The 12,360-nt window shown below is 39.5% G+C and overlaps 1 protein-coding gene across 1 annotated transcript in view; it reads left to right on the top strand.

The window, feature by feature from the left end:
• The window catches only part of SMURF2 (SMAD specific E3 ubiquitin protein ligase 2), a 59,971-nt gene that overhangs the window by 24,856 nt on the left and 22,755 nt on the right, over positions 1–12,360 (top strand). The window contains exons 2-5 of the mRNA XM_014255762.2: positions 2,212–2,250; positions 3,830–3,938; positions 11,353–11,486; positions 11,661–11,726. Coding sequence (XP_014111237.1) covers positions 2,212–2,250; positions 3,830–3,938; positions 11,353–11,486; positions 11,661–11,726 — 348 coding nt within the window. The remainder of the gene's footprint in view (positions 1–2,211; positions 2,251–3,829; positions 3,939–11,352; positions 11,487–11,660; positions 11,727–12,360) is intronic.

Here is a 12,360-nt window from a genome sequence, read left to right on the forward strand (position 1 = left end):
CTATTGGATTTTAAGCCCTCAGCTTCACTTGACACTTCCCATTACTAGTAATGGGTAAAACTGTGACAATAATTGTATCTCTTTTTAGGTGCTTTAAAATGTTGCCATCTGTATAAGCATCTATTTTACTTGAAGCTTTTCACCACTGGATGAAAGGTGGCTGGTGAGCAATAACCTATTGCAGTTCTTGGGCAGACAATGTCTGTTGTGTTATCACTCATCTGGGGATATTCTTGATATAATAAAACCTTCAGGAGCTGCAAAAGCAGTTTTCTATTACCTCTTTTTTTTTCAAATGCCTTTAGGTTGTTCTCAGTGTTCTGGATAGAGTAAACCAGATTGTTGGGCACATGGAAGCCTTTAGTAACTGTGGATTTTTATTACACGATCCAAAGAACTTTGTTTGATTTGTGGAGCAGCGATGTGACAGTCTCTTTCCTATGAGTACTTGAATGCTGGGTATCAGAAATACCTGAAACATTTGACTCTTTATTAGTATTTTATTACTGCTGACTGTTCAGATTGAAATTATTGGGTGAAAATCCCTTAAATAGAGCTCTTCTTTAGGACTACCAGCATGTCTTTGAATGGACAGAAATTATAATTATTACTTTTATCATCTTTAGAAAACCCCAGCAGCTACCAGTGTGGAGCCAGGGTAACAGTGTTGTTAGCAGCCCCTTATATCAAACTACTGTGCTGAAATTTTCCTGGGAACATTTATGTCCCTTTCCTGTGGAATAGGTCAGTGTGAGGGGGTTGTTCTGTGACTCCCTGTAGCCACTGATAGGCATTTCCTTGAGTTTAATGGGAGACCAGAACTCCTCAGACCTGAGCAGAGTTGTGGCCAGATTTTACAATGCTGAATTCCAATGGAAAGCAGCTTCATTAAAATCAGCATCATTCTGAATGTAAAAATTGGGAAAACACGAATTCCATTATTTAGACTGTCCAGGATGGGTGCTTCTCTGCACTGGCTGTGGTGATCTCTGTGGGAATGCTCATGGATTGCCTCTGCTTGCTTTAATTCAGGCAGAAATTTGGGATCAGGAGCCTTGCAGGATCAGTGGGAGGGTATTCTTGGGGGGAAAGGATAACCAATGGTGTTTGGTTTTAGGTGGTGCCTTCAGGATGTGATTATTGGATGCACTTTTCTCTCTTTGCATTTCCTGGCAGTAATAAATATTGACGATCTCATAGGAAAAATATCCAAGGGAATCATATAGTGAGGAATCTCCTGCAACATCAGGTTCCAACCAACTAACTCTTCCCACTCCCCCCCTTCTTTTTTTTTTTTTTTTTATTACTAGCTGTGGGAATTCATGCTTTTGCTCAATCCCCAAGAATCCTTTTGTATTATCAGTAATATTTTAATGTTTCACAGGGGAATCTAATATTTCCTGCTTACTAAACCTGTGATAATAGATAAGCATAGTAGTTGAGCGGTGGTGTAGTTTGTGAAGAGAAGTCTTCATTGTGTACCTTGGCACCTTTATATGAAATTTGTTCCTTTTGACCTTTTATTTATTTGTTTGTTTATTTCAGTTTATTCTCATAGGTGATTGTTTTCCCCTGGGTATTTTTAGTTGACAAATGCAAATGTTCCTTCCTTTTAATTTAAACAAACAAACAAAAAAAGCCTGAAACAATTATCAGCTGCTACAAATAAAAGATATCTTTGGAACCATCAAAACTCTGGCTTTAGAAGTTAGTGTGCTCCACCCAAATGCTTTTCAGGTAAAACCTTTTATTTATTACCATGTAGGATAACAGAAAAGCCTTGGCTGCCTAATGTTCTAATTTTTTATGATCAAGGAAGCTTTTGCTGGGCTGTAGAACTGAGCATAAACCCCTGCTTGTGTTCCAGCACTAATTATGGTGAACTAGCCAGGAGTGCTCCAGGTCCCTCTCTGGTGAACTCACAGTTGGCAAAACAGTTGAGGGGGAAATAAAAAGGGTGAAACTATTGCCTGAGGAAACCACCACCATCCCACTTCCACTGTAATCTGCCTACAAATTGCTAAAAAATGACATTTCCAGTTCAGCTTTCAGGAATTAATCTCCATGACAATATCAGTGATGAAGGAGCACAGTTCATTTATCTTCGTTTTATTTTAAGCAGGATTTTCTGAATTGCTGGGCAGGTAAAATAACTTTTATTTTAAAGTTGGCAATCAGTAACTTAATTTTGTATTTCTGTTTTTCTTGCAGTACTGTGTGCAAAAAACTTGGTGAAAAAGGATTTTTTCCGTAAGTAGCTGTTGTGGTTTGATACATTTATTTATAGATGGAATAAATATTGTGCAAGTTCTATAGTCCAATGTTTGCTTATGATCATTATATTAAGATATTTGCAGTAATGGGGCTGAAGGCTTTGATCTTTTATTTCAAGGCTTCTGTTTTTGTCTTAGGTGACACTCATCACAGAATCATAATAATAATTAGAACACTGACACACTCTCTCTGTTTTTATGGGAGTGGGAAATAAATTTACCCATTCAGTCAAATTACATGTTTTTCAAATTCAGTGTCATATATTTATTAAGTTGTTTTTCATACAAGAACTTTTTGTCAAGCAAACAGATGTGCTCCTTCATTAGTAATAACCACCTTATAATAGCAACATACTCTGAAATTATATTTTAATTAATTTAAATAATGTTTTGAAAGAAGTGCTAAGAAGTAGATGAAGGAGCCAGAAAGGAATGCTATTGTCTGTGTCCTGCATGCAGAGATCACCTGCCTGCCACCTCCCACCTGGGAGCAGGAGAAATTCAGAAGAGCAAACCTGAGCTTTGGAAAGAAATTGAAGAGGCAATGATCCAGAATTATACTGTGATTTGAGATACTTCTAAAACATTTCTTATATCCAAATTTCTGTATTGATTGAAAGTTCTTGGGTGTTTTAACAGTTTGATCATGCCTGAAAAACCCACTCAGGATCTGCAGTGTGTGATGCTGAAGCACAGATGTCCCAAGGTTCCCACTCTTTTGTCCCCACGTGCTTTCTATGACACTTGTCCCGAGCCCTCTGCTGCCTGACCAGCTCTGGCTGAGTCACCTGAGGAAGTGCAGCTGGGACAAAATTGCACCTCAGCAAATGTGATGAATGTTTCCCCACCTCAGTTCCTCCAGCTGACTCACAGCACTTGATGAGGGGAGGAATGAATGAGTGTGAGAGGAAAAGGGGAGGACTTGGGGCATCAGTGGTGGGACCATCCCTTGGTGTCAGTTCAGCAGGAGGTGCTGATCGTGGGCTGTGCTGCTCCTGCTGCTTTTCCACCCCTGGATCTGGAGTTGAGCACCATCTTTACACTGATTTTTGGTGTTCAGATGAACTTGTGCTCAGTGTTTCTGAGGTACTGAGCTGGCAGCAAATGGAGCACAAAGCCAGCAGTACACCAAGTGGATCCTAAAAGGAAGAATAACCTATTATGGGCAATTCTCTGTTACATCAATATCAGCCAAAATTATAATTGTGATTTGATCTTAAACATAAAAAGAATGTAACTCTGTTTTCTCTGCCTTTGGCCTCTTTGTGTACTGAGAATTTACTCAAACCTGAATTAGGAGGATTAAGGTGTTTAGATTTTTTTCCCAATGTGTTTGACTTACACAACATTTTCTTAGCCTGTATCAGCGAAATAAATTCCTAATTTACCCATTTCCTGTGCTTAACACATCGTGTTATTCCCATTTGTTAAGTAGGGTCTCATTTGTGAATAAAAGGCAAATCTTCAAATGAAGGATGAAGTAACTGAACAATGATAAGGGATTTCAAAGCATCCTGATCACTTAGAAGGTTTTTTTTTTCTTTTCCTCCTCTTAGGACTTCCTGATCCCTTTGCTAAGGTTGTGGTGGATGGATCTGGCCAGTGCCATTCTACAGATACTGTGAAGAATACACTTGATCCCAAATGGAATCAGCATTATGACCTGTAGGTGGTAACAGTGGTAACCAAAGGTTTGAAGTGAAGTCCTCTAAATTACACAGACAATGTCAGATGTTCATTATCCTGTCCTATGTATGGCTTGGAAAGTATCCCGGAGTTTATTAGCTTGAGTGAAAAGTACATGTAGCAAAATTCCACTTTCTCATTTACCTCAAAATTTAAACACTGCACTTGTTTTTCTTGTGCTGATGTCTGCAGCATGCTTACATGGACTTACAGCATTGTTTTATTGTGTTATTTTCATGTTAACACTTGTGTAAAATGAAGCCAGTAATTGACAATATTTTCCTCAAACTGCTCTTCTCTTGATGCAATTTTTGTCTGTTGTGGTGCTACAGTATATTTTTCTCTGTGTGCTTTTTGTTGAATTTTCTCTCTGTCATTTTCTGTCCCAAATGTTGTTCTCACTGAATTATTATTATCACCACTTGAGCACCTTTTGGTGCTTTTGAACAGTAGAATCGGTATGGCACATATATGTCATGGTTTTCCTCTCTTTCTAAAGCATAGAATATTTCTGTATAATATAAGTTATTAAAACTTTGATTTTTATGTAGGTCTCTGTGCATGCTTTATTTTCCTTGTCTTTTATTCTTTATCTTTTTCCTTGGGATGAAAGATGAGGAGGAGAAATGAACTGTTTTGCATCGTTGTATTCTCCTGTTCTGATCTCTGACTTTTCCCCCATGGCTCCATTCCCTGTCCTATATTATTAGAAACTGTTTGAGCATATTTTTGTTAACCTTGGCCATCACCAAACCTGCAGCAAATCTGGTGTTGCTACACAGACAATTTCTTGTCCCTCTTTTTTCCAGTGAAGGAAAGCAACTTGATGGGTCTCACAGCAGAATATGGAAGGCCTGTTTTAAAGTCATGTATCTCTACTCCTTATTTGAATATCCAAGAGTAAATATGTGAAGTCATTGTTCATAATGTGTTAGTGCAGGGTACAGAACATTTTCTTCACTGCTTAACAAAGTATTGTGGCAGTTTAGTGAAATAGTAATATTATAGCTTTATTATCCAAACCCAGTTCAAGTTTAGATTCTGCATGTGAGACTGTAATTAGTATTCACTGGAGAAATGGATACAAAGCAAGTTTTAAGCTCAAGTATAGCAATGGCTCGCTTTTCTATTCAAAGTATTTTAAGATTATTTGTTTTTTTAATGGTACTAAATCTATTAAAATATTGATTTGTACAGAATGGAGGTTTCAGACCTTTGCCTTTCCATATCCTCTCCAAGGATCAGAGTAAAGCTAAGGAGAAATCCCTGAAATCGAGCACAGACTTTGATTATTTTTTAGTTAGATGGGTCTGTTAATGGACATTAATGCACAGCTTTCCAGGGATAGAAGGTGGAAAGTGCTGCCAGCATGGCTGAGTGCAAATCTTTCTGTAACCTTTGTACAGCTGGGGAAGGAACTCTCCTGCAGGAGAAAGATGGGCATCATTTGGCACTTACTCCTTGTCTTGGTTTGAAAAGATAGGTGTCTGCTAAGGAAAGCAGGAACCTCCCTTGAAATGGAAACATGTAAACCTACCCCCTTCTCTCTGAATTATTATAGTCTTGAAATCAAGGGGCTCTCAGGCAAAGATCTGGGAATGGGAATAACAGTTCTTTACTAGGGAAACTAAAATAAAAATGCAATAGTACAAAAAAAAAACACTGACAGAGTCAGAATACAACCTGCCACCCTGTTGGGCAGGGTGTTGGTAGCAGTCCCATTAAATGGTGGCTGCAGTAATGCTGGAGTGACAGATGTGGTTCTGGTGAAGCAATGATCCTGTAGAAGGGTGTAGTTTTTCTCTGAAGACCCAGTGGTGATGCAGATGGGTCCAGTCTTCCTCTGGGAATCCAGTGGGGAAAGGCTGACTGCGGTGTTCTGAGTCTCAGATTATATCCAGGTAGGAATGCTTGGCTCCTCCCCCTGGGTGGAGCATCCCACAGTGGGATGATGGAATTTTATCAGTCCTGCAGTGAGACTCAATGGCTCATTAACAGAAAATATCCCCCTGGAGGGAGGATGGGTCATGGAAGAGATAGAGAACACTGCCACATCTGGTTTTAACAGCTGGTAATAGAATAATTTTGAGATTCTGTGTGGAAGATACCAAAATTCTTTGTGGAAGTCACTGGTTCCCTGTGACTGTCCCAGTTCTGGCCAGTTTGAAGTGCTGTGGGACAGTGGAGTTGTCTGGAGTGGCTGTAAAGGATTCTCAGTGCTCCATGGGCTGATAATTTGATTCCCTTCTGGAGAAAAGGAGCAAAGGACATGGGAAATGAGGGATGATGCTGATACGCAACAAGAGTAATGGAAAAACACTGTAAAATCTTTAGAAAAAATTCCTTTCTGATTATAACTTTTAAGAAATGATGATGAGTAGGTATTTTTAGGTTGTTTTATAGAACAAGCCATGATTGTATCTGGATACTGTATTGTCTTTCCAAGGCTGTGATTGCAATCCACAACATATTACAAAAAGCAGAGAGAAAAAGGGGGATTCTGGCAGAATGTTTTGCTTGATCAGATTTGAAGCATCTCTTGCTGGATTGTCCAAAGGAATTTAGACCTTTGTGAAAGATTTTTTTGTGGATGGTGATTTGGTTTTTTCATGTTCGGAGAAGAAGCTCCCTTAATAGATTTTGTTGAATTAGTGTATTATTTTCAATATAAAATCTTGTCCTCTAGTGAAAACTACTTTCTTTGATTCTGGCTGTTGAATTCTCTGATGACAGAAGTATATCCAGTATTTCTAATTCAAAGTAAAATTTCGTGTTGTGTCAGGCCTTGTTATTAGAAAATAATCCTTTCTCTCTCCAAATTTTCTTCATAATAATTTAACTCCTTTAACAGTCTCACCTGTTATTCCTTACTTTAGGGAAATGTATTTCCATTTATAAACATCAGTCACATTATCTTCACTTCCTATTTAAAACAGCAGTAAAAGATTAAATCTTTTTGTTACAACAACTCACTACCTGGCTATTATTATAAGGTAATTTTTTGCTTTATAACATACTCAGTGTCAGGTCTCAGCTTTTCATCTGCACCAGATATTAAGATAATTTTTTCATGTATCATATGATGGCAGATGCAAATGGCAGTCAGATGGAGCTGTTATATTATATTTATGCAGTAATGTCTGAATTAAGTTGCTAATTCCATGAGAATTTTGTGATTTGCTAACCTGATTCAGCATAAGTAGATGTTCTGTTATATAAGAATTTCAGAAGGACTTTTGCAGTGTTATAAAGAGCAAAAAGGGGTTGGTTTCTGCCTTATGTTGTTCTTAGTTCAGATCCTAGTGTGAAAAGGAAGTGGTTGAATTAGCTGCTTGATTCTTCAGCCTAGATGGGTGTGTGTGTAGAGAGGGGGAATCTGGGAGACTTTCCAGAAATAAATTGCCAAATAGTTGCTGTCTGGATGTTGTTTAATGTCAGTAAAATACCATGCTTGCCCTGGATGTATTCCCCTTCCTTATTTTCAGTCTTGTTTGTGTTTTCCCTATTGTTCAGGCCTTTCCCCAGAGCTTTTGAATAACCAGACTCAACACATTTACAGACTTCTTGCACTCACAGCTAAACTACCTAAACCAGCAGTTCAGGAACTTAAATCCCCTTTTTCTCTTCCTTCCTCTTTTTTCCCTGCTGTGGTAGCCAGAGCTCTCCTACCTTGCCTGTCCAATCTGCCCCAGCCTCCCCCACAGCCCTTAAGGCACAGCAGGTCACATCACCTCCTCCTCTCTGAAAGGTGTTTGCAGTGTGATCTCCACCAAAACCTGCTTCTGGTCCCAGCTTTAGCCTGTGCCCTTCAAGTCCTCACCCCCAGGGTCCCACGTGGACTCTTCTCCTTTGTGATCTCTCTCTAATGGAACCTCACTCAACTCCCACAAGTAACTCCTCCTCCTCTTCCCAAAATCTCCTCTCTGCAGGTTCTGGTGCTCTTTGGTGCCTTCCCATCCTCAGGCTGCTGCACTGCCCTGGCAGAATCACTTTTCTCCCCCAGTCCTCTGACTCTATTTTGTGTAGTTCATGCTAAGGATCCTGGATTTTTCTCAGGGAGAGAAGGCAGCAGCTCTGCCTAGTGCTGCTTTAGACAATCCCATCCTAGATTAGCTCCTAAAGAGCCATCAAACAGCTCTGTGCAGCTGCTTTTCCTTCTCCACGTGCTGCTTGAGGCTCGTTGGATGAAGCTGATGATGCCCCTTTGCAGCAGCCAGTGAGTACCACATGTCCCTGCTCCATTTCTGCCTCATTCCTGCCTCAGCCACAGCCCCTGGCAGGTCCTGCTCACCCTCCCAGAGGCTCAAACACCCTTCAGATACTGCAGAGATGAGCAATGTCAGGAAGGAAGTGAATGAAGATGGGAGAGAAAAAGTTGGGGTGCTATTTTTCATTATGTCTCCTCACACCTTCTTCTCCCCAGTCTGGAAGTAGCTGGTAGCTCAAAGCAGAACAATGAGATTATATTAGAAAAGAAGTCAGAAATGGGAAAATGGAGAAACAAACCAAGTAATTCATCCAGGTCATAAAAACAGTCTGTGTGACAGCATGGATTAGAAATAGAGAATTCCTGGCTTCCAAACCTGAGTTCATACCTCGTGATGCTGCATTTTTCTCTCCTTCTGGAGGGAGTATGTCTGGCTTGTGATCAGGAAGAGGTGTGTTTTTTCAGGAATATCTTTTTCCACTTTCTTCATTCTACATTTCTCCAGTGAGGTGAACTCTTCAGGGAAAGTGTACGTAATACCATGGGGATGAAAAGTCACTTGATACCAAACCTTCCTCAGTGGTAGACAAAATAATGATTGTCCCTGTGTTTTAAATTTTAAATAATTTAGAGGTTTCTAGTAAGGCATGAATTTGATTTTTTTTTTTCTTAGAAGTGCTAAGAGTAAGGAAATTAAAATTTCTGAATATGTAGTACTTAACCAGAGTCCTAATTTTAAAGGTTTAGAAAATATGTAAGTCAACAAAACGTCTATGCAATTGAATTTCTATGTTTTCATTTTATTAATACTAATCCCATTATCACTGTTGAAGTACTGAAGCTGTGGAATAGATATTGCTGATAGGATAGAGAAAAAAAAGAAATACAAGCTCCAAGAACTTTAATTATGAGGAGGGAGAGAGAGTCATCCAACAAAATGGGGGGGGTTGTGGTTTTTTGTTTCTGGTTTGGTTTGTTGCACTTTATTTTTTGGAACATTCTTTTTTAATAAAAAGTAAAATTCCTAGCTCAGGCTTTTATGTTGGAACTTTATTGCCAGATGATGTAAAACAAATGTAACTTATCCACCAGATGAATTGGAAATGTCAGCTTGTCCTACTGTCACTCTCTAAATACAACCATGGGTTTTTATGCCTGAAATGATGCAGAAATGTAGATGAAACATTTTGCTGTAAAGCCAACTAGACATTACTTAACTATTTATTTTCTTCCTTTATTAAAAAAATAGACATTTTTATTTGGAAAAATGCAGCTTGTCTTGCTTATTTCATTTAAAAGTGCGAACCAGACCAGGTTTTTGGGTGCAAAAATCAAGAGTAGATTATAGTGGAATGTGGAGTCCTCACCTGTTGGTGTGGATGGTGACTGTTCCTCCCAACCCTGAGAACCTCACCCTGAAACATTACAGGAATTCTTGGAAACTGTGTTGTGTATTCAGCTGTTCTACATATTATTCAAACTGTTCTGTTATGAAATTGTGTTTAACCATATACCTTTGACTTTTTTAAAGCAACAAGGAAAACTGGAAAATTCAAGACAGGTCATGATAAGTCTTTATTTTTAAGTGCACCTAAATTGTTCTCATAAGAATTTATTTTAAGTACATAAAGCATTGTAGACTGCAACTACGCACGTGATTACCCATCTTCATCTTGTTTCTTTCTGCAAAATTGGCATTGTCAAGGTTGTAAGGCCAAAAATCTGACCTATGTCATACAATCAGTTTACTATTAAAAAACTTGGGGGCTTTTTTATGTGAAGTTTGTGTTTTGTTTGGGTTTGTTTGTTCTTGTTTTTGTGTAAATGTGCAGTGGTTACTTTAAATCATGAGGCTTTTCTGTCTTCTACTTCTTGGGTCAGTTGCTGTCTGCAGGTGGGAAAAATAAGTTGTAAAAGTTCTGCTTTTTGGAAAAGGAAAAATGGAAGAAGTGCTAACCTGATCACAGCTGTAATTTTAAGCCATGCCAGTTAGTTCAATTATTTGGTTTGCCAACCTTGACAGTATCATTTCTATCTTTATGAAAATATTAAGATGTTTAAAAGCCAATAAAGCCACGGTCAATGGGGAGATGTATTTAGACATTGGTTGATCAGTTTTCATTCAAAAACAAACAAAAAAGAAGCACTTGGAACTAAACTAAGGCCAGAATTTGTGGTCTGGGAAGAGAGAACTACAAGCAGTTCTTGGGATCTAAGCCATAGTTACAAATTCATTTCCCTCAACTTGAAACAGCCATAATAATTGCGTATTGGCAATCACTGATTTATCTTGAGTGTTTTGAAATTGTGCTCTGAAAGTTTTGAAAACAAAAACGAGCTCACAAAGTAATTGCCTCTGAAGAACAAAGCTTCAAATGAAAAAAGCAGAAGTAAAACAGCTTACAGTGTCCGGGTTTCCCCAAGGCAGTGAACACAGATCCAGGTTTTGCCGAGCATGTCCGTGGGAATGCTGCGAGGAGAGTCCCGGAGTGAGCAAGGGCAGGAGGGGAACGTGGCACATCCCACGTGTGGACTGCTTGTCATGGCTGTAATGTGTAATGTATGTCTGGGACATACATTACTGAGGGTAAATCAGCCTCCTGGGGCTCCTGGGGCTCGGGTAACTGCAGCTGTGTGATGGCTTGGCCTGACAGTCCCTGGGTGCTGGGCAGCACCTGCAGAGGGTCCCTGCATTCCTGGCGCTTGGAGGAGCAGCCCCAAAGAGCTCCCGGCTCCTGTCCGGCACTGGGGCCGCTGTCCCTGCTCCCGCTGCCCCCAGACACTGCTGGGATGCCACGAGCATTGTTCCCCCTTGGGACAGGCTGGGCTGGGGCTTGGGGCTGAGCATGTTTGTGGCTGCTTGGAGAGCTGTGGTGCAGGGCCAGCCCGCAGCCTGCCCATGTTGCTGTTTGAACAGATTTTGGTTGGTTCACGTGAATGCCTCCTTCCAGAATCAGGCTTTTAGAGTAGTTTGTATTCAAGTGAGCTCCTTCATGAGACATGCTTCCATTGAAGTACAATGCACATCTTACCTGCAGATGACTTGCTCTCTCTTGCCATTACAGTGTGTGTTAAATTTTTAATGTAGTGGTTGACGATCTTTTTTCCCCCCAAGGTGATTTCTGACGCATCGTCAAAGTGTTCAGTAAGTGCCACTGACAGTATTGTTTGTTCCACGTTTTTCAGATATATTGGGAAGTCGGATTCAATAACAATCAGCGTGTGGAATCACAAGAAAATTCATAAAAAGCAGGGAGCTGGTTTTCTGGGTTGTGTGAGACTTCTTTCAAACGCAATCAACCGCCTTAAAGACACTGGTTGTAAGTAAGCTGAGGACTAGTTTCTTCTCTTTCAGCCCAAGCTTGCATGCACAGGCTTTTGAAGAATGACAGTTAATTGGTTTTTTTAAAGCTTGTATGTACCAGGTGGTTTGGTAGTTTGTGATGGCATTTTGTTTTGTTGTATGATTTACACTTTGTGCCCTCATTTTGTAGATCAGAGGTTGGATCTGTGCAAGCTTGGGCCAAATGACAACGACACTGTTAGAGGACAGATAGTAGGTGAGTAAAGGTTTTTATCTTTTAGTTCCTTTTTTATCTTTAGTTTCTATAGAAGCTATAGAAATCCTCTTTTAGCTGTCAGTTTTCTATATTGAATTCTCCTGTCTACTGCCAGAGCCATTTGGACCTCAGGCTAGAATTATGTGGGTAGAGAATTTAAAAAAACCCCAAAGAAAACCCCAAACCAAAATACCATAATAAATGTTGGGGCAAATAAGACCATAGATAATAAAAAAAGTTCAGAAAATTTTTAATTTCACTGTAAAGAATGGTGGCAGTTTGAATGTGAACTCTGAAAAACTGACTACAAAGTTCTTGGCCATTGAGAGCTCCAGCAAGGCTGTGCTTCCTTTAGGTTTTGGGGAAAACCTAAAAAGCATTTTGCTTACAAGCAAGTAAAATTGCTGTCTGGGATGACTTGGTCAATTAATATTGGGTTTTCATGGCTTATTAACAAGTCTGTCACCAATCTCAGTAATTGTGCTTTGTCATTCTGTGAACTGGTGAACTTTAAAAAAATTCAGAATTAAAAAGAAGCTGGCAAATTGAAAAGCCGGTATCCTCAAAAAACTTCTTAAACACTCTCTTTTTGGTGCATTCTCAGGTCTTTGTGAAGGTAGCATTTCTAATAGGT

Source organism: Pseudopodoces humilis, chromosome 21, assembly GCF_049639895.1.
Source record: "Pseudopodoces humilis isolate 2021_Gansu_Grassland_sample_001 chromosome 21, ASM4963989v1, whole genome shotgun sequence".
In the NCBI taxonomy this organism is placed as follows: domain Eukaryota; kingdom Metazoa; phylum Chordata; class Aves; order Passeriformes; family Paridae; genus Pseudopodoces; species Pseudopodoces humilis.